Here is a 27,646-nt window from a genome sequence, read left to right on the forward strand (position 1 = left end):
AAAAAAATGTGCCTAAAACAGCCTAGTACCATCATAGCTTTTTTTACTCCAAAAGGCAAGATAAGATCGGTAGTTTCCCACCATGACTGGATTCTGGAGACTCTAATCGTCACTGCTTGTTACTGGCAGACGCTGTTGGACGGGAGCGCGTCGAGCTGGTTCATGACGGTGTCGATGTGGAGGACGAGGCGCTCGGCGAGGGTGCGACTGAACTCCTCCCGGATGACGACGCGGAGCACCGTGACGTGCTGCGCGTCGGCGGGCATGGTGTACGCCGGCACGATCCAGCCGAAGCGGCGCAGCATGTCGGAGACCTCGAACTCGTCGTGGCGGGTGTGGTCCTTGAGGGAGAAGGCCACGAGCGGCACGCCTTGGTCCTTGGACACGATGTTGAAGCGGCCCGTCCTCTCCAGGCCCTCCTTGACCACCATGGCGTTCTCCTGGCAGTTCTCCATGATGTTCCTGTACCCCTGCATCCATCGTGTAATTAAGATGACAAATCTCCTCCCGATCAATGGATGTTTGAACTGCGAGTCCTCATGAGCCGGTAGCTAGGTATAGTTACCTCGAAGCCTTGGCGGATGAACTGGTAGTACTGCGCGATGACCTGGCTGGAGCCCTTGGAGAAGTTGAGCGTGAAGGTGGGCTGGTCGGTGCCGAGGTAGTTGATGTGGAAGACGAGGTCGTCCGGCAGGTCGTCCTTGGTGCGCCAGACGCACCAGCCGATGCCGGGGTAGACGAGGCCGTACTTGTGGCCGCTGACGTTGATGCTCTTCACCCGCGGCAGCCGGAAGTCCCACTCCAGCTCCGGGTACAGGAACGGCGCGATGAAGCCGCCGCTCGCCGCGTCCACGTGGATCGCCGTCTCCCACCCTGTCTCCTTGTTCTTCTCTTCGAGCAGGTCGTTGATGCGCTTCACGTCCTCGAACTCGCCGTTGAGCGTCGAGCCTAGGATCGCCGCGACGCAGATGGTGTTCTCGTCGACCATCTCCACCGCCTGCTCCGGGTCCATCACGTAGTACCCCTCCCGCAGCTTCACCTCCTTGAGCTCCACCTCGAAGTACCTGGCGAACTTCTCCCAGCAGACCTACGTACAAGAGCATTACAACCTAAATCTCAACTTGCACCTCAAAGGAGAGGAATTCTCGGCTCTCAGTTTCATGAATTCGTGAGCTAGGAGTTACTTGGACGTTGGCGCCTGTGACGATGTTGGGCTTGTCGAATGGCTTGCCCTCGGCCCTGCGCTTGTTCTGCCACTTCCTCTTGAAGGCCAGCCCCGCCAGCATGATGGCCTCCGATGAACCCACCGTGCCCACGCCCACGGCCGTCTCCGACTCACCCAGTGGCGCGTGGAAGAGATGCGCGATCATGTTCACGCACCGGTTCTGCAATGCCCCCGCACAAAGTTAAAAACAACTTCTGTGAGGCTGCAGGTCAAAGCAGAGATCGACTGGTAAAATTAAAAAAAAGGACTACGTAAAGTACCTGGAACTCGGTGGTGACGGGGTACTCGTCCATGTCCACGTAGTTCTTGTTCATGGAGGCCATGATGAGCTTGTCGCACTCGGGCTCCATCCACGTCGTGACGAACGACGCCAGGTTCAGCCGCGGGTTGCCGTCCAGCATCAGCTCATCGTTGATGATCTGGTACGCCGCCTCCTTGGGGATCGACTTCTCCGGCATGTGGTACCTGCACGCACGCAACGGATCCACCAGCCGGTCGATTATAGGAAAAAATAGGCCACGAGAACGTCGAGCAGGAAGAAGAACAAGCCATGCATGCATGCATGCGCGTATATACCTCGGGAGAGACGACCGGACATAGCGCGAGGCGAACGTGGAGTGCACCGACACGTCGGTGTCCGAGACGGCCCGGGAGAGCACCATGGCTGCAACCACCGTGTGAGTCGACCTAGCTACTCGCGTTCTTGGCTCTAGCGAAGCTGGCACTTGATGAATCAGCAGGCGCGATATGATGCGACGATTTTGGTGTGCGCTATGGCGGAGGCGACACCCCGGGTATATATACGCGGACGAGGGACGACGCGTGGTGCAAACATGGAAGTTCTTGGCCGTGCGGTGGTGCGTTTGCCATTGGCCTCGTATTGAGACACTTTCAAAAGGAAAGGCTAGAAGAGGAAGGAGAGAGTCAGGCTCAGGCCTGGTCCAGGAAATATTCGCCTTGTGCCGTCAATAGGCAAGAACTAGCAGCACGGGGGAAGACTGCCTTATATTTGTGGTTAAACATGAACAAAGCTTTTTTTTCGTGAGAAAACTTCTAATCTATCATCATCGATCATGATAGTACAACGAATACAAGAAATAATAAAAATTAGGTCACATCCAGATTTGTAAAACACCTACCGACGAATACAAGCACTGAAGCAAGCCGAAGGGGCGCCGTCGTCATCACCCCTCCCTCTCTGGAGCTGGACAAAACTTATTGTAATAGACAGTCGAGAAGTCTTTATGCTAAGTCCCTGTAGGACCAGCACACCAGAACAGCAACCACCGCCGTTGTAAAGATGCTTAGATCGGAAGGATCCAAACTATAGACACATAAACAAAGACTGGATCCATGTAAATCCACCAAAGGCAAATGCCGACCGAATCCCATGAGATCCGCCGGAGACAAGTATCCACACGCTCTCAGATGATGCCATAAGCACCACCAGAACAGGGGCTAAGCGGGGAGAAACTTATTTCATCTTCAAAGAGCCGCCGCCGTCTCATCTCTCTGAGCAAGACACAAACCCTAAGAAAAACATCTAGAAATGAAGTCCTCCCACCGGGAATGGCCGAGATCCACCAAACCTCCATGTCTTTAAGGCCACATGAGACGAGGCAGACCGGTGCTGGTGCCGGCGGGAGGCAGAAGGAACACTAGCAGCGGCTAGGTATGAGGGCCTCCTGAACAACAAAGCTTTTTTTGTACACCACACGAACAAAGCTTGAAACTCTTGTCAAACAACAGATATTTTTTTGCGAGAAAAACAACAGATCTTTTTGGCCGAAAAATGTTAAACAATAATTCAACCAAAAGCTTATTGTGTTTTCTCGAGGGAACACCCTCTGGTGCGTCCAATTCCGGATGCCAATCTCAAAGCAATGAGGGTGGCAATCTTGTTCGCCCCCAATACATCCTCCTGAGAGAATGACGCGAACGTTTGCTCTCATATACTCTTCTAAGAAAATGACCCCGTGTGTAGCATGACACTCCCTTATGATGTAACATGATAACATGATAATTACTGACGCATCTATGTGGCCTGATAATTCGAGCTGTTGTAGCTTGGAAATTGGTGAGCAGGTGGGCAACTCACCTTTTCTTAGCCTGGCATTTCTCTTTGCCGCAGCATGACAAATACCTAAAACGCATGCCAATTTTCGCTGCTGCAACATGGCAATCCTGGAGCCTACGTGAATTCCAACTGCTATAACATGATAATTATTATTTTTAGCATGATAAATCTCTTTGTTATAACATGGTAGTTCCTGCAAACATTCCACGTGAGTGATTTTTAGGGGAACACTTACTGTTGCAGCCGTTCACTCGAATAAGCCTCCCAGAATGAAATATCGTTCGCGTCAGGGACACCAGGGAGGACACGTTCTATCCCTGTAAGAATCTTAATTCAAGACAACACTTACATATTTTAGTTATATACTTGTACTGCCTGTCTGTACACGCCAAGCATGGCCAAAGTCAGTATTCCACAAAATAAAAGCATTGGCAATACAAGGTGCACATTGATCTAACATAACAATGGTTCTTCATCTAAATAACCATCCTATCTGCTCCTAGTGCTTCCCTTTTATTTTTCATCGATTGTTCTTTTCATTCTCTTAGCTACATATCAGTGTTGGAGCTATATGTGAATGTCGGTGCATGGAAGTTTGGAGATGGGGTGGGGTTACGGGAAAATAAGACAATTTACTTCAATTTAGGTCCTGAAAAAAGCCTCAATGATTTCTTCTAGGCTAGGGACGGTGCCCCCCCCCCCCCCTGCTACATATGTATGTCTGTTGTGTCTGACGCAATGGTGACATTGGATGATAGTGGCAACTACACCACAAGCATGGATGCACTAAAGGATGCCCATAACGGAGCACGAACCGCCACACCATCTACGTCAAGAAGGCCAGGTGCGTACAAGGTGGCAGAGCCAGCCGTCTTGGACAAGGACATGTGGAACCTCATGCTGGTCGAGGACGGCATTAGTCGCCAGCCGGGTCTTGAACTCAAGACCTCTCTTGGCTCTAATAACATGTAGAACTGCACGCACCAGCCAGTTCACTCAAAAGCTCAAGATGATGAGGAAAAGTGGGCTATACATTTATACATCAACAAAGGAGGGGCACCGCCCTCAACTTGTTATACTCACGGACTAAAAAACATAGCTCGGGTTTAAGAAAGTGTTGTCATATTTCACCTCACCCAAACGTTTCTTCTTCTCACTTTTGCCCTCTGTGACACCCCTAGATATTAGTCACTTTCTTCTTCTCTGATTCACGTCCGGCCATGGTTCGATCGGTTCGCCTTTTTTTGTTTTTTCTTCCCTTTTCGATTCTTTTTTTCGTTTTCTATATTTTCATGGGGGTTTCCATTGGTTTTCTTTGAATTTTCTATTTTTCTTTGGTGTAACTCCCATTTTCTTTTTTCTTTGTCATAACTTATGTTTCTTTTTTCCACTGGTTGTTTCGTCACTGTTTTCGCTGGTTTATTATTTTATTTTTTTCCTTTGGGTTTTGCTCATTTTACATTATTTTTTCTGTTATTTTTTCTTGGTTTCTTCATCTCTCTTTCTTTTTCCTTGCTTTCTCTCACTATTTAATGATTTACTTCATTTCTCTTTCTTTTTATTCAGTTTTCTTTGGTTTTTTATTTATTTCTTTCTATGTGTTTTTATTTATGGTAATCGATGATTTTTCTTTGTTTTTAGAACCATCTTGATTGACTTGTTATTATTTCTTCATGTGTGGTTTGTAATATTCTCCCTAATTCTCCCTAATTCTTCTATATACATTTTACATGTACATGTAAAACCGTATTTATACATGTTAACATTTTCAAAGTACACAATTAATTTTTTTGATGCCTACATTTTTCGTATACAACAAGAACATTTTTTAGTACTTGATCAAATTTTCAAATACAATGGTAACATATTTTGCAAATACATCTTTGATGTCTACTTTTTCCATAAACATTGTATAGTTTCATATACATCTGAAACATTTATTTGATATATGTTTCAAATTTTCTAAATACATGATTAACAATATTTTATAGTTCACATACATTTTTTTGAAACGCGTTAAAAATTTTAGAATATCACTTTTTTTATTATATCAATGTTTTTCATATATACATTTGAAACATTTGTTTTATATATGTTTAGGATTTTTATAGAATATATAATTAATTTGTTTTAAAGTCACACACATTTTTTTAAACACGTGAACATTTTAAAATGTCACAAATTTCTTTTAGTATGCCACCAACAATCAGTTTAGTTAAGCTAACAATTGTTTCATGTTATGTTAAACTTAGAATAAAAGAAAAAAGTTAAAAAAAAGAAGGCAAAAACAGGGGAAACCACAAACTTACATGGAACCTACCGGGGCCGGTCCATTCGCAACAAACTGTCATGAGCGGTCGCTCCAACTCGCATTAGGCGAGGTATAAGCACGCGCCGATCCAGCAGCTCCAGTGTTTTTAGTGAGAACGATTCAGCAGCTCCAGTGTTTTTAGTGAGAACGATCCAGCAGCTTCTTTAAATCTATTTGGCGAACTGTTTTTTTCCTTCTTCAAGGAAAACAGAGAATTTGAACGTATCTTAAGTAAAGTGTTTATGCACAAAAAGAAAGGAAGGATTAAATCAAAATGCTAAACCAATTATAGAGCTCATGCTTTCCATAAAAATAATTGTCGATGGATGATGAACAATAAATCAGAACTGAGAAGTGTGGAAAGGTATATTTAGGCAATTGTCTTGTGTTTATTGAATTTGTTTTTTCTGTGCCAGGAGCAAATGTTCAAATTCCGTTTTCTCTTTTGATTGTATGTAAATAAACAACAAGCAACATTTACTCCAAAAGATCTCTATTTCCAGAAAACGACCAATTGAAAAGAAGGTAAACTATTATTGTCTCATACTTTACACTGCTACTATCATATTAACTATTGGCCTCATATTTGCCTGGACATAGCAGTACTGGAGAGCCAACTACTAAGTTGACATGTGTGAAATTGAAATTATCTGGCATTAGTTGATTTGCCTGCATGTTGAATGCATGATGATTGGTAGTTAATGAATCGAGTGTGTGTGTGTATGGACGGCATTAGTGAAATACAGTTGTAAGTGATATGTGTAGTTTAGTTTAGTTTTTTTTTTGTAGAGTGTCGGCGATGATAGTATTAAAATACATATATAAGTGATATGTGCAGTTTAGTTTTCCTGGAAACTATCAGAGAATACTCAAATGTTTTATGTTTTATCTTTGTGTATGGAGATCATGTGCATGGGTCTCAGTAATGACATTCCCTACGAAACATGTATTGCTATTCATACAAAAGTATAAGTGTCTTAGGTTGGTCGTAATGGGAGTATCATAGATTGTATCACGCATGCCAACTAGGCAATTTTGATGAGGTGGCACAAGATTAAATGAAGAAAGAGAGAGTTGAGTATCATATCATGATACCGTATCATAATACATATTTTGCTATTATGTGTCATGCATGTCAATAAATAAGGTTATCTATGATATTTTGCATTACAGATGTAGTATCATATGCATGACACTAAGTTATGATACGGGTAGCCTTACTTCAGCACAGTCTTGGTGTGCATGATGGTTAGACCTACTAAAGTTAGTACTTTAAGTAAATAGAAATGCTAAAGTTGTGCCCGGCTCCCAAGGGAGGGGCGATGACGGCGGTGCGCCTTCGGCTCGCTTCGGTGCTTGTGGTCGTCGCTAGGTGGTCTATGCATATTTTTTTTCTGGTGTTCGATGTACTGTCATGATTGAAGATGAATAGATTGAAAGTTTATCACAATTTCTTTTTGCTAAAGAACAGCGGAGGTGTCTCTCTACGAAGTTAAGAAATATTACTTGATCAACAATGCATAACCTGATTTTGTTGTTTCCTATTAGTAGTAGTATTACATTTGTTTAGAATTCTTAGTACACGTTACAGTTATAGACAGCAACTCGTTCGTCATTGGCATACTGAACATTCCGGAAATAGCACAAGCACGAGTGCAACTGATAAGATTGTTTCACATTTTCTTTCATCTTTGGTGCGATTGGATTTGAGAAAAAGACACTAGCTAGTGCAGCTGACCTGGGCAAAGCACGACCCACGAGTGCAAGTGTGCAACTGATATGATTGTTTCACCTTTCCTTTCTTTTTGCTGCCATTGGAATGGAGACACCATTAGCTGGTGCATCTGGAAGCACGGCCGGGTCTGACCCTACGTCCACTACCATGTGACATGCACGGGTGTTTTTCAGTTTTCTCAGTTCTGGTTGCTCGGCGTGGAAGCCAAGCACCACAGGATGTCAGGATCGGTCCGCTACCACAAAGGCTGTGACGACCAACATTGTGCACCCTCCCTTGTCTACGAAATACTTCCCTTCTTTCGGTAAAGAGTCTACAGAAATGCTATATAATTTCCATCCAATAAAAAGCTTGTGGGTTGAGGTACATGGATGTTTCTGCCGGGATTTTCTTTGTTGTGGCGACTAACCGTGCGGTTTGATTAAGAAAACGACGCTCGCCAATCATCTGTTACGTCTCATGGCAAAAAATTGTCGGCAATTTCAACATGCACTATCGCTAACTCTAAGTACAATGGTAGAAATGCCATCCCAAGAGTGCGCCATGACTCTTATTTTGGTCACATCATGATCATCGATCTAATCAGTGGAAGTTCCATTATCATACATGTAATGGTGGGGTATACTTAACCCCACTATGGATGAATAACATCCGATCCGGTGCCAAAAGTGCCAAGCACGCACCCATCCATCCTTCAAACGAAGAAAAACGTGAAGGTGTACAATTATATGCCCATATGTTGTTGATTTCTGCTTCCATGATTTCGCCACCGACAACAGAAATATGGTGATTCAGCTCCACTCACAACATTCCTCCAAAACCACAAGTCCACAATCTAAAATCTACAAGCAAAATCATAGCCGGTGATCCTCTGCATTGTGCTCCCCGGGTCAGGTGCCTATCACCATTGGCCAAGCAAAGTATCATTGTCCATGTTGCCCTACCACTGTCCACTCCACTTCATGGAGCAGCCTTGCCAATTAGAGCCTGCCACTTGCCGCTTATGTTCCCTTTACACTCCCTCCATCCCACTATAAATAGCTGGTGAGCTGCACTTGAAAGATCGCACAAAGACACAGACACTCACGTAAGCATCTACGGAGTAGCACACATTACTTGCTTAGCTCAAGAAATGGCCAAGGGAGCGGTGATGCTTCTTGTGCTCTTCACGGTGCTGTCAGCGGTGAGCCAAGCCCAGCTGCAGCACGGGCCCGGCCACAGGACCTTGTCCCACGGGCACCGCCGGTCCGCCGACCCAGCGGCGCCGACGCACCTCCACTTCTTCTTCCACGACACCGTGAGCGGCGCGTCCCCGTCGGCGGTGCGGGTGGTGGGTCCGGCCGACCCGTCGTCGCGGACCTTCTTCGGGATGGTGAACGTGATGGACGACCCGCTGACCGAGGGCCCGGATCCCGGCTCGGCGGCCGTCGGCCGCGCCCAGGGCCTGTACATGGGGGCGGACCAGGCCGAGCTGGGCTTCCTCCAGACCATGAACCTCGTGCTCACCTCCGGCCCCTACAACGGCAGCACGCTCGCCGTGCTCGGCCGCAACTGCCCGCTCACCGACGTCCGCGAGATGCCCGTCGTCGGCGGCACCGGCGCCTTCCGCTTCGCCCGCGGGTACGCGCAGGCCCGGACTCACTGGCTCGACTTCAAGACTGGCGACGCCACCGTCGAATACGACGTCTACGTCATGCACTAGCCTGAAAATGCTTTGAGGGCTTACTTTCGGCTATGCTTTGAGATTTGAGCGTTTTCTTTGTCCTACATATCGGTGCATTTACTTGGGTTAATTGTGCAAGTTGCAAGAATAAGTGGCCCTATGTGAAATAGTGAAAGGCGTATACTCTTTTTATTAGTGGAACTTGTTTAACGCACATTTTTTTTCTTTTTCTTTTTCTTTTTGCTCGAGAGATGCAAAAGCCTCGTATTTTGAACTTTTGTTGCATTCATGTGTAAGATCAAAGACGCAAAATCGCTGGGGCACGCACCTACCAACCCTGCCCGGCCGCTCGATTACCTCGCGATTCCTGAAGTAGTTGGATCCCATACGAGAGCATACTAAGTTTTAAGTTTCACTCGTTGAAATGTATGATTTTTCATCTAAAACTTACGATTTTCTCGCACGCCTTTACCAAGTTTTATAGATAAATTTTTATGACATTTCTTTTGCCAGTTGCAGGCACAAACATTGTGATTTCATCGGTCGCACGTGCTAAGTTTCAAGAGTGGAAACTTAACATTTATTTCAAGATTTGTCAAAAATTATTAAAAATTTGGATCTTATTTGAAAGTCCTTGCCAAGAGAAACATGAATACGAACATTTGATCTTTTTGTTTAAAAGATATATAAGTTTGAAAATCGAAAGCCAAAAATAAAAGCACGCCTGAGGGACTGCATGTTGTGAGACCTGCGCGCCACACATCCTTGTCCAAATCAAAGAAGGGTAACGTCCGATGGTTACAACACGGCTTCTCTTACTGGTAGACACTGCCATCGCCTAAAGCAACGTCGCAAGGCCTCTCGATTGCCTTGTCATTGTTTGTTCAGAAACTAATAATTTTCAAGTATTGTGGAGAAACGGACTTCTTACAGATCATTAGCTCACTACTATCTTCATTTCACAATGTAGTGTATATTTTGAAGTAAAATGCACGTATGGTCCTTAAACTTGGTGGCGTTGCCCACAATGATCCTCAAATTCAGAAAATGCTTCAATACGGTCCCAAAAGCTGAGAATACTACTTCAATATGGTCCTTAAATTTGGCGAACTAATCCTGGGATACGTCTCACACACCTTTTGTGTGCATCGCGCACAAGGGATTTTTGCAGAAAACCGCCATAGATTTTATTTAATTACATAAAAAAACTAAAATTAGAAATGTGAGTCCCACATGTCAATATGGGAGTGATTTTTTCGGAATTCCGACATTATCCGGTTTAAATAATGGTGCGATGAGCGCACAAATATCACTCATCACCACACGCAAATGCAATCCAGGCCTAGTCACGCCAAGCGGGAATGGTTTTACCATGTGGATGTGCATGGAGATATTGGCCTACTATATCTCATCGATGCATCCAATAAGTTGCATCTGATGTATTTACCTAATGAGAGCAGGGCAAGGGGACAAAACTCTAATATATTGGAGTACTAGACACAACCGTTCAACCAATGCATGCATTTTTTCACTCCTCGTGCAACGATTAAATCTTCGATCAACCCACATGATAGTAAACGTGGTAGTAATGAAATGCCTCAAACGAGATTTTTTAGAAAAGGAAGATCAAACCCCGGCGTCTGAAACAACATAGTATCTTGCGGTTACATTCTGTAATTAGAACTGACCTGATGGTTATAAAAATGAAACATAGTATTCCTAGTGACAGAAAGGGGGATATTCACATGTCTATATATGCTCATTTTTATGTGTCTCCATATTTTTGGGAGATGTTACGAACCTATGAACAAGAACCCCTTCAAACAAAATACCCACATCAAACATGCATTGCGTACATTAAAAGCTAGCAAGTATTCTTATTTTCCCGACACGGCGAATGAAAGGCCAACATGCCAAATAAAAAAAGCCAACATGTAGCCAGGACGTGTTATTGGAAGCCACTCGTCGACCTTGGATGAAGCTTCGGATGGGAAGTTGGTACCTCGCAAAAAAAAACTATTTGTGTGGGAGGGGGTACACCAACTACTGAAGTGTGTGGATGTGGGTGGGGGAGGGGGGGGGGGCTTGGCCCCCCTCTTCCTGATCAAAGCTTCATATAGAGAGGCCTATTAATCACTAATTGTACATATGGCACATATAGAGCATATACATGACACTCACATGCATTGAGTACTTAACAATATTTTCTCAGATGTGGTGAATCAAATCTCGGGGTATAGTCGACACATGTCGCTGGCAGCCATATCGCCTTGAATGAAGTTCCGGACAGTGCCTTCTGGAACACCACAGCCGGGGCATCAAAGAAGAAATTAATGGAGCCTTCGATCTAGCATTCATAGTAAATCTGCCTATGATCCCTGGCGTAAAGGGTGTCCTGGTAACCGAGGATGGCGCACAGTTAGACAACAGACTTGTCAGACTCGGACAAGAGTGTCGCTACCTCGTGCTTTGGGGGCTCCTACCATGTTTTCGGTGGTCATGTCGTGGGCGATGAAGCCTTGCCCTAGAATTATAACTCGAAGCTCACAAGCTAAACGAGTAGCTTATGACTCGGCTCAAAATCCTTGGCTAACGAGTCAAGCTAAGTTTTAATCTGAGCTCGTTAACAAAATGAGTTTAAGGAGTCGAGCAAACAAGTTACTTGTTTAACTCTTAAAGCTTGTTAATCATAAGGAACATAAGTTAAGCATCAATATTGTAGTTGATTGTTGTCATTTGTGGCGTGCAATATGTGCCCCTTTGGCGTAATGTTTTTATTGGTATGACTTGTGAAGAAAACCAGGTGTTCATTTTATATATATATTACTACATATATAATAAATATTATTTGGTGTGCACATTTTACAATATTTTACTTGCAGTTTTGGTTAACCGAGTCAAAATTTGAGCTTGTTATGATAACGAATCAAGCTAAGCTAACTCATTATCCTAACAAGCTCAAGCGAGTCGAGCCAAACCATCTTGGATCGAATACTAGCCCTGACGGTTGCCATTGATCTAGCACACAAGTGAAGTTGCGCATGCATGTTGGCATGCATACAAGTATATTGTTGGGTGTGACAAAAGCTCAGCGGACTAAGATTTTGTTTAGGTAATTGATCACACGTATAACTCTGTCGATCACATACATCTCTACACCTTTCATCAAGGTTTTTCATTGGCTACATCTGAGAGCTGGCATGTGAGGGCATTTCTAATAGTTGTAAGATAAGTGTTGATAGAATTTTCCAAAAAGGAATATTTTGGGATGCGGCATAGAATAAATGAGGATAGAGAGTAGGGTTGTAAGTACATGAACCAACAACCCTTGGATAAGCTCCAAAGTGAAATGAGAGATCAAGATTATAAATACTCTCAACTCTCACTGGAGACACTACATACACTCTATTAGAGTAGTTGTATGATGAGTTGTTGACTGATGATATGGCTACTTTTACCAACAAACTATTAGAAATGACCAAAGAGAGTGCATTGAGGGTGAGATGGAAGAATTAATGTGAGCAGATTAATATATGGCTTGGTTCAAAAGAAGTGGACCTTGTGGTGGAGACTGTTTGTGCTGAAGCCGAGCAATTAGTTTCGGCATCCCAACAAGATTATTCTGCTCACATGCATAGAGTTATGGAGATCAGTTGTTGTTATCTCAAGAAAGGAGGATTCATATAGTTAAGATCAAGTGTAATGTAAATTTAGCTAGTCATACTCTTGCTCAAATGGGGCGCATGCAACAATGTACTGCTTGTTGGCCGCATACGTCCCCTGATGAGATTGCGAGCATCGTTGCCGCTGGTTGTAATCACATTACCAGATGAATGAAATTTCCTTCCCTGCAAAATAAAAGTCGCCCTCGGGTCTGATAAACCCGTACGGAGGGAATATGTTTATTCCCCGAAGGTCGGTTTCTGGTTTGTTTCTCGTAGTGCATTGGGCATTTGGGCTGCACCACACGACAAGACTTATCATAATGCTTGCGGTTTTATTTTGTCTTTTAGGCTGAGCTTGCCTCTACATATGTTGTGTTCTGCCTTTTTTGGCTTGGCTCTTCTCGCCTAGGCTGGTGTTTCTTTGATCTTTTCCCTTTTCTGAAACAAAAGCAGTGGGTTAGGTCTTACCATTTGGGAGCTCCTATGTGACTGACACATTAAGTATCAAAATGCTAGCGTTTGGTGCAGGCATGCCCGAATGGTCCGACCTATTGTTGTCATTTGTGGTCTGCAATATGTGCCTCTTTGGAGTAAATTTTTTATTGTTACGATTTGTGAAGAAAACTGTGTGTTAATTTTTTATTAGATTATTACATATATGATAAATATACATCACATATTACAACATTTTACTCACAATTTGCGCAAGGCAAATCAAGTCTAAATTTGAGCTTGTTATGTTAATGAATCCAGGTATGCTAACTCCTTATCCTAGCAAGCTCTAGTGACTAGCAGACTAAGATTTAGCAAAGGTGTATTTTTTTGTGAAAGAGCAAAACTATACTCCCTTTGTTTCAGAATATAAGATGTATTGTTTTCCGTGCAAGTCAACCATTTCAATATTTGACCAAAATTATAGAATAAATTAACATCATATGTAATATAAAATATGAAACTAGTTCTCATGATGATCAAATGATGTAAATTCCATATTGCAGATATTGGTATATTTTTCTAAAAACTCGGTCAAACATGCACTCATTTAAGTTTTTCAAATACACCTTATATAAAGAAACAAAGAGAGTATCGTTATAATACTATTATTGGAGCAAATATTATTATACTATCGCCAAGGTCACATGAGCAACAATAAAAACATGACATGCCGCATAATACTCACTCCGTTTTTTTAGTCTGTGCATAGGATTTGTCTGTCAAACTTCATAAAGTTTGATCGACTTTATGGAGAAAATATCAATAATCATAATAAAAAATCAATATCATTAGATGCATCACCAAATTTACTTTTATATTATGTAACTTTAGTGTGGTATAGATGTTGATATTTTTAATGTAAATTTAATCAAACTTCACTACATTTGACTTCGGACAAATTTTATATGCAGAGTAAAAAGAAATGAAGAGAGTAATATAGAAATCAAACATGGGCCAAGCCACTTCAATTACATGGCGGGTACGTACGTATTTACAGGGTTATAAGGGCATCTCCAGCCGTTGGCCCCCCAGAAGGGGCAAAAAATTGCCTCCTGGGGGCGCACCGGCGCTAAACCACGCACTGAGGGCGTGATGCCCCCCAGTTGCGGCGCCCACGTTTTTTTAAAAAAAGTCAAATACGGCGCAAACACGACTCAAATTTAACGCAAACATCGGCGAGTTCGTTCAAACTTAAACATAATTTCCAAAAAAAGGAAAAAACTACCGCGGGCTACCTCCGCCGTCTCCCTCGCCGCCCGCCTCGCCGCCCGCCCACACGGTTCTACATGCCGAGGAGGCGGTAGAACCGCGTGTAGTCACCGCCGCCATCGTCGTCGTTGTCGTCACCCCGCCGACGCCTCCGCCGTCCCTGCTGCATCCCTCCCCCGGTTGGCGCGGCGGGTTGGACGGTCCGGGGGCGTCGTCATCGTCGTCGCTGTCGAGGACCACGACGCCGTGCTCATCCTCGCGCCCACGCTTGTGGGCGGCGATCTCCTCCAGGGCCCGGCGCTGCCGGACCATCTCGTCGCGGAGGTAGTCGTCCCGCACCCACCGCAGGGCGTCCTCGTCGGAGAAGCCACGCCGGGCTACCTCCTCGTACTCCGCGGGGAGGCCGGGCTCCGGCTTGGGCTCGACGAGGACGAAGCGGTCGGTGGGGGAGGCGTTGTCGCCGATGCGGACGCCGGAGCTGCGGGTGCGCGCGCTGACAGGCGCGCCCTGGGGCTCCGGCTTGACGGGGCGCAGGTGGAGGCAGGGGGAGCCGCCGGACGAGGAGGAGGACCCCCCGGTCTCCATGCGCCTCGGGGTCCAGGAGCTTCCCCGGCGGCGTGTGAAGGACGGGGGAGCGGGGTACTCGAGGCACGACGTGTTGCCGCCCTCGATGTACTCGAGGACGGCCTCCAACGTGCGCCCGGGCACGCCCCACCACCGACGCCGGCCGACGGCGTTGAGCCTGCCGGAGGGCTCGACGCCATTGGTGGCCTCGAGCTGCTCGGCGTGACGGCGGCGAAAGTAGGGCTCCCAGAGCGGGCTGTCGGGGACGTACCGTGGCCCCTCCCTCGCCACACGCGGCAGGGACGAACGGATGCGTGCGATCTCCGCACGCCGAGCCGCGCCGGTGGGTATCGGGGGCACCGGCATGCCGCCGGCGCTGATCCTCCATGCCCCGGGTACCCGCATGTCCGGCGGGACCGGGTACTCGGCCTCGAAAAGAAGGCGAGCCTCGCTTTCGTGAAGATGGCGGCGGCCGAAGCCGTTCGCCGTGTCGCCGTCACCTGGGAAGCGCTCGGCCATGGGTGCTGGAGACGGCGAGAGAGAGGAGAGGGAGGAACGACGACGGCGAGAGAGAGGAGAGGGAGGAACGACGACGGCGAGAGAGTACGAGTCGCCGAGTGCGCTGGGGCGCGTCTTATATAGGCCGAGGCGCCGCCCGTGCGCGAGCCGCCGTGAGTACGCGTGGCGGGCGAGGGAGGGCGAGGGACGCGCGTCATCCGGCCTTCACTGCGCCGCCCGTGAGGCATCAATGGCGCAGGCTGACCGGCGCGGCAGCGCGGCAGCTTTGGCATTGATTCGCCGCGGGAAACGAGGCGATGAGGACGACGAAGGGGCGAGAAGAGGGTAGAGTCGCTGACGCGGTGGGCCCGCGGCTGTTTCGCGCCAAAACAGTTCGCCCCGGCGCCCCTGGGCGCCCCCAGCGCGCCGGGTTCGGCCTGGGTCCGCCGGCGCTGTTTTCGGCTCAAGCCGGCGAAAATTGACGACTGGACCGATTTTTCGGCGCCGGCGTAAAAAAAAATGCGTGGGAAGGCCTTCCTAGGCGCGGCTGGAGATGCCCTAAAGCTGGCCGAGCAAACTAATTAAAGGTGACGATCAGACGGCGGCGGCGGCGCCTTGCCCAACGCCCCTCTCGCGGCGCTGCTGCGGCGGTGGCTCGTTGAGGAACGCCCAGCTGCTCCTCGTCCACCTGCATGCACACAACCGAGGTACGTACGTCATGGATGCACGTACACATGCATCCATGCATCATGCATGTTACGAATATGTACTCAAGCAGCTCATGCTAAGGTATACGTACCAGTCGCGGCTCGTGCTGGGGCTAGCGGCAGCCTCGCCGGCCGTCACCGTCCACGCTGCCCGTCATCACCGGAGGCGACGAACGGACGTGAGACAGAGTCGACGGACGCGACAGCGGCGAGGTGAGGACGGTCGTGCCGCCGTTAACGTTGTCCTCGGGCGCCGGCGGCTTTGTCTGCTGCCTCCAAAAGGCCTCCACGTCCTCCTTGGTGAGCGACCGGTTCCTCATGAAACGAACTGCATAGACGCGTGTATGTACTGTCAGGGTTAATTATTCGACCAGCTGCTCTTGCAGCATCGATCGATGATGGTGGACGGTTGCACACGGCGATAGATAGTGTGTGCCTTTGTGGTGGTAGCGCATGTGAGCTCCAGCCAGCCATCAAAGAGCCCATATCGACCTAGCAACTCGACCTACTAGCGTGGACGCGTGGTCCACGAGCGTGCACACAAGTGATCGATCGGTTGTGAATACCTGTGATAAACCTCTGCAGGTCATTTTATACCCGCTTGCAAGCATGCATGGATAAGCCTGAGCTGTCCAAGCACGTAGTAGCTTGCGTACACATCGGCGTCGCCCGGCCGGTGCTGCGTGTATGGCATGCACGCGCCCGCGATTCAGTGCATGCATGAAGGCTGGTGCGTGTGCGTGCGGCTCATTTCGTCGATCGTCATCCTCTTGACCGTCCTGTTCGGCCGTCGGCCGGTCTCTAGTTAAGCTAGCTGCAGGTCATCGTTGTCGGCAGCTTTGAAGGCTAGATGCGGCTGCACTGCATGCATGGATGCCGTACATTCGCTGCGACGACACGAACGCGCTTGGGATGATGTCCATTCTCCTTTCTCTCTGTTTTCATTTCGGCGCCTTCGTATGGGAGGTGGCCGTGCGACGGTCTTGATCATATGCAGTAACAAGTGGACACATGAAGCACAAGTATTGTCGCATGATGAGACCATGGTCATACCGCCGAGTCATTACTGATACATTATACACGATCCCACCATGGAACATACTTACATACGTACGTACTGTATACAACTACAAACTCCTAACCACTACACTACCCTGCCTCTGCCTGATGATCCCTGGCGGGCCCAAAAACAAAAGATCCACCCACCAGGATACAGACAGGGATTCGGCAGTTAGCAGAACCAGACCTACTAACATACTGCTACTTGCAACTATTGTACGACGTACTTGGACATCACACCGGCAGCACCGCCACCATTACACTACACTACAGATCCACCCAGCACCCAGCAGGATACAGGATTAAGCAGACACATGCGTCAGCGTGAATCAGACGACGCTGCCGGAAGAGCCCCAGAAAGCGTCCGGCACGAACAGGAAGTGTTGGGGCTGGCACCCCTCCAGCCGGCGGACGTACTGCACTCTCCCCGACGCCGTCAGCGAGGGCGACCCAGGCCCGGGCTCGCCGCGCATCACCACCATCCTGTACTCAACTTCCTCGTCTTCTTGGTCGGGCTTGGGATGCGGGCAGATGCGGACCAGCGACAGCGACCGCCCGGTCAGGACGTCGCCGCCGTTGAGCAGGAGGATCACGCTCACCCTGTCGCGGTGAAGGAGCGTGTGGACAGGCTCGTCCCGTCGCAGAGTGACCGTCGCGCCCCGGAGCAGGCCGCCCACCATGTCACAGTTGGGCGCCGGCGCCGGCGCCTGCGCGTGCTCGTCGTGGACGTGGTCGTAGAGCAGCGCGCCGCGGTAGGCGCAGCCGTCGAACGGGCAGCTGTAGGTCGCGTATGGGCACGCCTCCTCCTCGTGGCTCCGCAGCTCCGTGAACTTGACGGTCTCCCCGCAGCCGAGCTTGCGGAACTTGCATAGCCTGGTCATGCCGGAGAGGACCTTCTCCATCGCCCGGCAACGGATGTCGCCGATGCGCTCGTGGCAGCAGGAGCACTTGTGGTTCATGCCGATGCAGCAGTTGCCGCACGCCGCATGTCCGTTCTTGCACTGCTCGTCAATCAAGTCAGAGAAACAAGCCATGCAAGTTATTAGCAGAGTAAAGATTGAACGAAATCATGCTGCAACCAATGCAGAAGTCAAGTTTTTCAGACACTTGCCATGAAGATCTGAGAATCAAAAAGGCAGGGAGCAGATTTCACATTCAAGGGTGTCCATGTCGTGGGAGAAAACATTGTCCGTCTCTAATTCTTCCTGCGGCGCCGTCATGCGGTCCCGAGTTTCGGTGCTGATTTTCGCCTTCTTGGAAGCGCTCCTCTTTCGGCCCATCACGCACGCGTACGCGCAGCCTGCCAAAAGCAAACAACGACGACGGTTCAGCAACATGAACACCAAGCAGCATAATGCAGAAGAAGCATTGCATCAGCATGCTCGCCTGAATGAATGGAGGTCGGGGCGAAGGAATCTGCACCGGGAGGCGGAGGCCCGTCGTGTTTGGCGATGTCTCCTGCGCGGCCGGGTTTTCATAGGCAAGCACGAGAGCACTGGACGACCAACGTGGCCACACGGCAGGACATGGCAGGGAACAACTGGACACGTCAACACGCCGCTTAATGTCCGGACGCCACGCAGACCCACACGCGGAGCGGTAAAAATGATCCGTGTAGACAAGTGTGCCCGCACGGGGTTGTTGTGCTGTGGTCACCCTTCTGGTGGGACCCATCTGTCATAATCGTGCTTAAAACGGTCTAATTCGATTTTTTTATAAAAAAATATGAAAAAATAATACTTTTTGACACAATTCTGTAAATGTGTGGTTCCTGCATACTTTACTTGAAGTGTTGATGTTTTTTACCATTCACTCCCCCTAGCGGAGGAGCCCCGCAACCTAAGACAAACGATCTTGGCCATCACAAGCTGGAACCCAGCACCTGCACCGTAGCCTCCACCTCTTCCTTGGTCAGCGATTGGTTTCTTATGAAACGAGCTGCACATCTAATCTCGAGGTCAAATGCACTGCATGAACCGTAAATTCCAAAAAGTATAGTAAAAAACAAAAAACACTGATTTTTTTAGGTCAGGCAAATTTTCTCCCCGAAAAGACATCCGCAGTGCTCCAAAATGCTTCCCCTGAATTTTCGTTTTTTGTAACATCTGAGATGCTAGTGCAGAAAGTGACATATACACATAGTATATCTCCAAGGTTACATGAGTGATAATACAAAAGGTGACATGCACTCCACATCGTATAGAAATCAAACATTAGCAAAACCACCACTCCAATTACATGGCTGGTACGTACTCTCTCCGTAAACTAATAAAAGAGTGTTTACATAGTGATCTAACGCTTTTATATTAGTTTAAGAGAGTACTTATTTACAGGGATACAAAGCCAGCTTATAGCAAAGTAATTAAAGAGATGATGATCAGACGGCGGCCGCGGCGCCTTGCCCAACGCCTCCTCCTTCGCGCTGCTGCGGAGGTGGCTCATTGAGGAACGCCCAGCTGCTCCTCGTCCACCTGCATGCACGCAGCCACAACCAGCCGTACGTGATCGATACATGTAAACATGGATCCATGCATGCTATGAATATGTTCATGTATGAACTCAAGAAGCTCATTTCGCAAACAAAAAAAAACTCAAGAAGCTCATTTCGCAAACAAAAAAAAAAACTCAAGAAGCTCATGCTACTATGCTATAAGGGATACGTACCAGTCGCGGCTGGCGCTGGGGCTAGCGGCAGCCTCGCCGTCGCCGTCGCCGTCCACGCTACTCGTCATCACCGGCGGCGACGAACGGACATGAGATAGAGTCGGCGGACGCGTGGTCGACCTCGGGCTCCCCTTCTAATTAACCAACACATGCAAGCAGAGTTAAAAAATCAAGTATACGCATTTGACAAGCTTGATTAAGGAACCCGATGCAAATCCGACGGACGCACGCATGGGAACCGGTTACGTACGCGGGGAGAGGAGGCGACGACGGTCTCGCCGCCGTCGACGTTGTCCTCCGGCGCCGGCTTCTTGTGCTGCCTCCAGAAGGCCTCCACCTCGTCCTTGGTCAGCGAACGATTTCTCATGAAACGAGCTGCATAGATAGAATGATAGATACCATTATACTACAAGGCTAATTATGAATCTTGCAACGTGAAGTTGCATGCACTATCGATGGTGGATGGTTGTAGATACACGGCGGACGTACCTTTGAGGTCGTCGTCGAGCGCATGGGAGCTCCATCCAGCCATGAGAGAGCCCATATCGACCTAGCAAACTCGATCTTTATCTGGAAAGATGAAAAGGATCGATGGATCGGTGGTGATAAGCCTCAGCGGACAGCATGTCATTTTATACCCGCTTGCTAGCATGCGTGGATAAGTATGAGCTGTCCAGCACGTAGCTTCCGTACATATCGTCGTCGCCCAGTGCTGCGTGTCTGCCATGCACGCACCTGCGAGTCAGTCCATGCATGCTCGCTGGTGCGTGTGCGTGCGGCTCCTTTTGTCGTCAACCTCTCGATCGATCGTCATGTCCGTCGGTCGATCTCTAGTAGAGCAGTAGGTCATCGTTATCGGCAGCTTTGTACGCTAGCTGCGAGTGCACTGCACTGCATTCCGTACATTCATTACGACGACACGAACATACGATGAAAATAGAGGGGATCGATGTCACAAGTGCGGCGGGCTGTAACCGTACATATCCACCTCACATACGACGGCGCCGAAATGAAAACGGAGGGGGTGTCACAAGCTTTCACCCGAAGTTCGTTGGCCTTCGTTTTGAACAACGAAAAGAGTACTCTTTGTAAATGTTACTCTCATTTCTCCTGTGCTGATAAGTGATGCACTGCATCATTTATCACAACCCGTTAGGTTTTTTTTCTTTTTCATAGATTTATCTTTCATCCCTTGAACAAGACGTCCAAATTGTTAATTGTTTTCATCGTTATATTTCTAGCGCTGAGATCTTCAAAACTAGATCATATGTTAAAAGATGTTGATGATTTTTATGAAAAAAAAAATAGAACGCTCAAAATGGCGGAAGGCATTTTAGCCTAGTGCTCGTAATGGGGAAGGCACTAGTTTTTTTAAGGCGGAACACTCCTAGAATTTGGCGGAAGCACTATACGTTTTATTTTTATTCTTCAAGTGCTACACACTCTTATCTTTTTTTTTCAAGTGCTCACACTACTCCTAGCGATAAAAAAACTAATACGTACGGACATGTTTGGCGGAAGGCACTAGTGACAATGTTAGGTATTTGATGGAAGGTAATTGTTGTTAGACTCGTATAGAGTTGGATGGCCGGCTCTTGTATCGTGTCTGCGGATGCGTCCGGACACGACCAATGGATGGATAGTGCGTCCATTTTAAAAGATAGTGTTGAAGATGCGAAGCGACTTTTCGGTGGACGGCGGCTCGTGTGGACTTAATCATGGCCGTCCAACCGTTCCTGGGGATTGGCAAACATCACTTCGCTGTCTCCCCCCTGTCCGTTCCCTAGTAATAGGTATTAGGTTCATAGGCGTATCGGTGTGGAACAAATGTTTTGTTGCTGTGGAGCTGGACTCGCGGAGTGCGTGGGCTGGTAGACGGTGCAGCTGGGTTTGGTACAGTTGCAAAGATCACGTGACTAGTCTCGAGTCGAGGCGCAGGGCATGTTGGCCCACATCGCGTGGCCAGCTATCCCTTTCTCAAAGCACTGGCCGTCTGGGCACAGGCCCATACGCCTCCTGCTGCTCCTTTCTCCAGTTCGTCTTCCTCCTCTGGATCGAGACCTTGGAGCCTGCTCCATGGACCTGTCCATGGAAACGGAGGGCGATTCCGAACAGAGGTAATTCAGATGCCACTTAGCAGAGCTACTAGTTTTTGTCTCACGCAAAAGATGAAGTTAGGATTAGATCTGGTTGCCGTTTGTCCCTGAAATTCCTTGATTTGATTTTTTCCGCTCAGGATTAGCCACGGGCATGCGGGCAATACTGGTGCTGCCCGGCCTATAGAGTCCCAGGCTTCTATCAGCGTCGCCGAGGCTGACATTCGCCGTGCAGGGGACCTCCGTAGCGGTGGCGGAGATGCCGGATTTCTTGGCGAGGACCCGCTCTTGCAAGTTTGTTCGGAGGCTACGAGCGGATGGACACGCAGGTAATCGCGCGTAGAACTGATTTCTTTTGTGTGCTGGTCATATATGCAAAAACGATTTCATTAGCATCTAGCTATATGTTATGTAGTTATTTAGTACAGGTCTGTACTAAATCCGCACTGTGTGTCTGACTGATTACATTAGGTTTCTGAAATTACTGGGATTATCTGCGTGCGGGCTGTTGCACAGTCTTCTTGTTCTTTGAAATTGCATATCCTGTCCTATTTGTAGCTAGTTTAACTAAAAAGTCGAGAGGTGTCGGAGTGCGATACTAGGAAAAGATTTTGTTTGCATATCTTGTTTTTTATCTGCAGTCCTGCTTTGTCGGGTTTGCCTTTGTATAAAATTGGAAATCAGGGGGGCAATAATTGACAGTTTCGTGTAATCTGGTGCATTGAGGAAGAGGAATTGATTTTCTTTTCTATGCGAATTATTTAATTTGTCTCTCAAAAATAACAGGGTAAGGATCAGAAAGGCCCCCGCTGAGCGCGAGCTCAACCCGAACCGGAAAAGTGCCCTTGAATTGTACATGAGGGCTTTCATATTGAAAAGAGATGGCAATGTTGTCAACCCAGCTGTCGGGACCTCTTTTGATTCATTGGATGAAGCCTATCAATTCTACAATTTATATTCGTGGGAGCTTGGATTTGGTATAAGGTATTCGAAAAGCAGGCTAAATGTGGAGCGGGTGAAGTGCATGCAGGAGATAGTCTGTGGATGTGCGGTGCGTTTGTTTTTCTTTTTGTGCATCACTGTTTGGGGAGAAAAACTCTCTTTTTGTGCATCACTGTTTGGGGAGAAAAACTCTGCAAGAATATGTTATAGGCTGACAAATCATGTTATGTGCATCGGCAGGGTAAACCAGAGAGGGAGAATACAAGATCAACACGGTGCGGTTGTGCTGCCCGGATCAGGCTGCTTCGATCGGACGACAATGGATGGTATATTTCAGAGCACCGGGCGGCACACAACCACTCTTTGTCAAGCACTTGTGGTGAGAAGATGCATTGGCCGTCGCACAGGCTCATTGACCGGTATACTAAGGATCTTGTTAGGCAGCTTAGAGAGAACAATGTCAGTCTTGGAAAGGTTTTTAGTATAGTTGGTAGTTTTTTTGGAACAGTTGATAATGTGCCATTTACAAAACGGTCACTGAAGACGCTGTGTTGCAAGTTGAACAAGGAGCAGTCTGATTCAGATGCCCGGAAAACAATGGACATACTTGCGGAGATGAAGGCAAACGATCTAGAATTCAACTATACTGTCCAGGTTGATGACGAGAGCAGGATTAAGACACTTATGTGGGTTAACGGGCGTAGTGTGGACCAGTATAGGTGTTTCGGAGATGTTGTAACATTTGATACCACATACAGGACCAACCTATATGACATGCCATTCGGTCTGTTTGTAGGAGTGAACAATCACTTCCAGAGCATAATTTTCGGAGGTGTCATGCTGAGGGATGAGAAGGAGGACACATTCAAGTGGGTTTTCCGTGAATTCATCAGGATGGTCGGGGGTAAACACCCGCAAACAATATTAACAGGTACGGCTAGATTAGGGGTAGATGTGAATCTCTCATTTTTCTTGAACCAATACTTTCCATGATGTAAGCTCCTAATGGATCTAATTTACTTTACTGGTTGTAGACCAGGCGCGGTCAATGGAATTGGCTATAGAAACAGAGATGCCCAATACAACGCATAGGTGGTGTAAATGGCATGTGCTGAAGAAAGCAAAGGAATCAATGGGGGTTTTGTGGAGCAAGAAAACTGATTTCAAAAGTGAATTTCATAAGCTGGTTCATCACATGGTCACGGAGCAAGAGTTCGAGGATGGATGGTCTGCAATGCTTGATAAATATTCACTGAGAAAGCACCCGTACCTTACTCAAATTTATGAGGTGCGGCATAAGTGGGCAAAGCCGTATTTCAGAGGTGTTTTTTGCGCAAAGATGACTAGTACTCAACGGAGTGAAAGTGCCAATCACATGCTTAAAAGTTATGTCCCCCCGGGCTGTCCAATGCATCTGTTCCTCAAACAGTACGAGAAGCTCCAGTTTGACAGAGAGTCTGAAGAGAGCTTCCAGGAGAAACGAACCGCACTGGTATGTTCTGAGAAAAGAGTCGGCCGGTCGCTTTACTAGTTAGTAAACCAGTCTCCATAGACATGTTCTTGATTGGTAGATGTATTAGACGAAGTGTACACCGATGCCTGATCTGTTCATTTTTTGTGTTTTGATATGTTTCAGAGTGGGGTTTTGTTGCGAGTAAATCTTCCAATTGAGAGGCATGCTAGCAAGATATACACAAGGGCAATGTTTGAGCAATTTGGAGATGCTTTGTACAAGGCAGGGGCCTATGAACTGGATGTTGTTGTCCCGAAAAAGATATACATTCTTACTCACGTTGATGCTCTGGCAAGAGAGAAATGGAGCAAAGTACAGTTCAAGGTTGAAGTCAATGATGATCAGAGTTTCTTTAATTGCGAATGTGGGATTTTCGAGCACTCTGGAATGGTTTGCTGTCATTCGTTGAAGGTAAGTAAAAACATCTTCGTATGATGCTACACAACGTCATCTGCCATGCAAACAAAGTTGTGCTAGTCTGAGGTCTCATTTGCTGTGGTGGCAGGTTATGATTGAGCTCAAATTGAGCAAGATCCCAGATAAGCACATACTAAAACGCTGGACTAGGGATGCCCGCGATATATTGCCGGAGCACCTTGTTCGATACCAGAAGGACAGAGGGCCGCATGGTTTTGATACTTACAGGCACAACGCCATGTACATGAAGGCGCTTGAATGTGTTAGGCTGGGCGATAGTAATGTGAAGTGCTATGATGTTTTCATGGCCATGATGAAGGAGGTTTACACAACTCTTCTCCCCCTAAGCCATGACAAGGATGGTATGGGACTCGAAGAGCGTGAGGCTTTGGAGCAGAGAGCCAAAGATGGTACCCATGGTGACAAAAATGCTGATGCATGTATTAATATTGTTGACGGGGATGCATTGTCAAACTGTTCTTGGATTGCTCCTGCAAAAGAGATGGGCCAGCCGGGGAGGCCAATCACTAGCAGAGACAAGGCTCCGTATGAAGATAAAATGAAGAGGTCAAGGTTTTGTGCGATATGCCGGGTGAAGGGGCACAAGAGCACGACATGTCCGGAAAGGGGAGATATTCCGAAAGCTCCAAGGAAGATGCCTAAGTGTGGGAAATGTGGAGTGCTCGGACATCGTGGAAACTCTTGCGGAAAGCGGGCAGAACCCTTTGTGCCTAATTTCCTGTAGTTTATGTCGTCAGCAAATTTGGTTTGTGTTTGTATTTGTAGCTTGGGTAGAAATGTATTGTTGATATCCAGGCTTACAATGAGTTCAAGCGTGCGACTGGGTTGTGCTTAAATCTTTTTATATGACTTTGGTAATTTTCACTCATGTTACTGCCATATTTGTGGACTGATTTCGGGTGGGAAACTCGGAAATAATTTGCGAAGCATTCCAAATGCCCAGTTGCCGGGCAATTGGGCCGCGGTCTGATCGGAAAAATGGGCCTTGGGGGAGGCAGAGATCTCTGGGTAGGATCGTTTCCCATTGTTGGGAATGAAACCTTTTTTTCATTGCTATGCGACACATGCGATGTGTCGATGGCACCCCGCACGTGCTCGACTAGTCAGAGGCGTGGGAGAACTGATGTGATAGTGTGCTGATGCATGCCCAGCATTTTGATTAGACAACTTGCAGCATTGGGCACGTGTAACTCCCTCGATGCGACTATAGCTCCCACGTGTCGAGGCACGACTTAGAGACATAATCGCATTGAAGGCATATGTCGCAAGTGAGGTAATCTTCACACAACCCATGTAATACATAAGGGAAAGAGATACATAGTTGGCTTACACCCACCACTTCACACAATTACATAAATAAAGCATTACATCAAACAGATACCATCAAGGTCCGACTACGGAACCAAAACAAAAGAAGAACCCCAAATGCGACAAAGGTCCCCGATCGACCCCAACTGGGCTCCACTACTGATCAACTAGAACGAAACAGCATAAAAGACAGGATCTTCATCGAGCTCCTCCTTGAGCTTGGTTGCGTCGTCTGCACGGACTCATCGGCACCTGCAAGCTGGTTTTGGAAGTATCTATGAGCCACGGGGACTCAGCAATTTCGCACCCTCACGATCAAGACTATTTAAGCTTATGGGTAAGGTAAAGGTATGAGGTGGAGCTGCAGCAAGCGACTAGCATATATGGTGGCTAACATACGCAAATGAGAGCGAGAAGAGAAGGCAAAGCACGGTCGATAAAAGTATGATCAAGAAGTGATCCTAAACAACCTACGTCAAGCATAACTCCAACACCGTGTTCACTTCCCGGACTCCGCCGGAAAGAGACCATCACGGTTACACACGCGGTTGATGCATTTTAATTAAGGACAAGTTCAGGTTTTCTACAACCGGACTTAACAAATTCCCATCTGCCCATAACCGCGGGCACGGCTTTCGAAAGTTCAAATCCCTGCAGGGGTGTCCCAACTTAGCCCATGACAAGCTCTCACGGTCAATGAAGGAATAGACCTCCTCCCGAGATATTCCGATCAGACTCGGAATCCCGGTACGACAAGACATCCTCGACAATGGTAAAACAAGTCCAGCAAGACCGCCCGATGCGCCGACATCCTGATAGGAGCTGCACATATCTCGTTCTCAGGGCAACACCGGATGAACACTACGTACAGCTAAAACCAGCCCTCAAGTTTCCCCGAGGTGGCGCCGCAAGTGGCTCTAGTTTGGACCAACACTTAGACAAGCACTGGCCCGGGGGGGTTAAAATAAAGATGACCCTCGGGATGCGCGACTCCCAAGGGAAAAAGGCTAGGTGGCAAATGGTAAAACCAAGGTTGGGCCTTGCTGGAGGAGTTTTATTCAAAGCGAACTGTCAAGGGGTTCCCATTATAACCCAACCGCGTAAGGAACGCAAAATCCGGGAACATAACACCGATATGACGGAAACTAGGGCGGCAAGAGTGGAACAAAACACCAGGCATAAGGCCGAGCCTTCCACCCTTTACCAAGTATATAGATGCATTAATTAAATAAGATATATAGTGATATCCCAACAAGTAAATAAATATTCCAACAAGGAACGGCCTCCAATCTTCACCTGCAACTAGCAACGCTATAAGAGGGGCTGAGCAAAGCGGTAACATAGCCAATCAACGGTTTGCTAGGACATGGTGGGTTAGAGGTTTGACATGGCAATTTGGGAGGCTGACAAGCAAATGGTAGGCATCGTAGCATGGGCATAGCAAAAGAGCGAGCATCTAGCATAGCAAAGATAGTAG

General features: G+C 47.5%; 5 protein-coding genes and 1 pseudogene across 5 annotated transcripts; 2 read left to right on the top strand and 4 right to left on the bottom strand.

Annotated features, from left to right (window-relative positions):
* On the bottom strand, positions 1–1,887 carry LOC125554311 (glutamate decarboxylase 1). Its single transcript, XM_087519056.1, is given in 5 exon segments — positions 1–497; positions 500–1,087; positions 1,185–1,385; positions 1,486–1,690; positions 1,802–1,887. Coding segments are annotated over 5 exon segments (1,458 nt in total). The 3' UTR covers positions 1–119.
* A 6,517-nt stretch (positions 1,888–8,404) lies between these two features.
* Positions 8,405–9,206, top strand: LOC125554310 (dirigent protein 22). The gene has a single exon (XM_048717888.2). The coding sequence runs from the start codon at positions 8,481–8,483 to the stop codon at positions 9,048–9,050; it is 570 nt and encodes a 189-aa protein (XP_048573845.1). The 5' UTR covers positions 8,405–8,480; the 3' UTR covers positions 9,051–9,206.
* A 6,830-nt stretch (positions 9,207–16,036) lies between these two features.
* Positions 16,037–16,635, bottom strand: LOC125554462 (uncharacterized; annotated as a pseudogene).
* A 588-nt stretch (positions 16,636–17,223) lies between these two features.
* LOC125554309 (uncharacterized) lies at positions 17,224–18,877 on the bottom strand. The gene is made up of 3 exons (XM_087519057.1): positions 18,595–18,877; positions 18,320–18,508; positions 17,224–18,209 (listed from the first exon to the last, which is right to left on the bottom strand). Exons 2-3 carry the CDS (start codon positions 18,392–18,394, stop codon positions 17,538–17,540), a joined length of 747 nt encoding a protein of 248 aa, XP_087375183.1. The 5' UTR covers positions 18,395–18,508; positions 18,595–18,877; the 3' UTR covers positions 17,224–17,537.
* Positions 18,878–19,375: 498 nt separating this feature from the next.
* LOC125554308 (uncharacterized) lies at positions 19,376–20,505 on the bottom strand. Its single transcript, XM_048717886.2, has 4 exons — positions 20,362–20,505; positions 20,123–20,247; positions 19,873–20,006; positions 19,376–19,679 (listed from the first exon to the last, which is right to left on the bottom strand). The coding sequence occupies exons 1-4, from the start codon at positions 20,414–20,416 to the stop codon at positions 19,586–19,588; spliced, it is 408 nt and encodes a 135-aa protein (XP_048573843.1). The 5' UTR covers positions 20,417–20,505; the 3' UTR covers positions 19,376–19,585.
* A 1,251-nt stretch (positions 20,506–21,756) lies between these two features.
* Positions 21,757–25,680, top strand: LOC125552947 (protein FAR1-RELATED SEQUENCE 5-like). Its single transcript, XM_087519058.1, has 7 exons — positions 21,757–21,989; positions 22,109–22,297; positions 22,755–23,019; positions 23,151–23,841; positions 23,945–24,402; positions 24,547–24,834; positions 24,929–25,680. Exons 1-7 carry the CDS (start codon positions 21,814–21,816, stop codon positions 25,583–25,585), a joined length of 2,724 nt encoding a protein of 907 aa, XP_087375184.1. The 5' UTR covers positions 21,757–21,813; the 3' UTR covers positions 25,586–25,680.
* The last annotated feature ends 1,966 nt before the right edge of the window (positions 25,681–27,646 follow it).

The sequence above is a fragment of the Triticum urartu genome, chromosome 4A, assembly GCF_056163025.1.
Source record: "Triticum urartu cultivar PI428250 chromosome 4A, HENAU_Tu73, whole genome shotgun sequence".
In the NCBI taxonomy this organism is placed as follows: domain Eukaryota; kingdom Viridiplantae; phylum Streptophyta; class Magnoliopsida; order Poales; family Poaceae; genus Triticum; species Triticum urartu.

Bases quoted from the DNA above. Each gene is read 5' to 3' on its own strand.
- LOC125554310 (XM_048717888.2), top strand. From the start codon at position 8,481: ATGGCCAAGGGAGCGGTGATGCTTCTTGTGCTCTTCACGGTGCTGTCA.
- LOC125554308 (XM_048717886.2), bottom strand. From the start codon at position 20,416: ATGGGCTCTCTCATGGCTGGATGGAGCTCCCATGCGCTCGACGACGAC. The intron at 20,007-20,122 runs GTACGTAACCGG...TTGGTTAATTAG, and splicing joins TCGTCGCCTCCTCTCCCCGC to AAGGGGAGCCCGAGGTCGAC. The intron at 19,680-19,872 runs GTACGTATCCCT...GCGTGCATGCAG, and splicing joins CCCAGCGCCAGCCGCGACTG to GTGGACGAGGAGCAGCTGGG.
- LOC125554309 (XM_087519057.1), bottom strand. From the start codon at position 18,394: ATGTTTTCTCCCACGACATGGACACCCTTGAATGTGAAATCTGCTCCC. The intron at 18,210-18,319 runs GCAAGTGTCTGA...ATTGACGAGCAG, and splicing joins TTGATTCTCAGATCTTCATG to TGCAAGAACGGACATGCGGC.
- LOC125552947 (XM_087519058.1), top strand. From the start codon at position 21,814: ATGTTGGCCCACATCGCGTGGCCAGCTATCCCTTTCTCAAAGCACTGG. The intron at 21,990-22,108 runs GTAATTCAGATG...TTTTCCGCTCAG, and splicing joins GAGGGCGATTCCGAACAGAG to GATTAGCCACGGGCATGCGG. The intron at 23,020-23,150 runs GTGCGTTTGTTT...GTGCATCGGCAG, and splicing joins AGATAGTCTGTGGATGTGCG to GGTAAACCAGAGAGGGAGAA.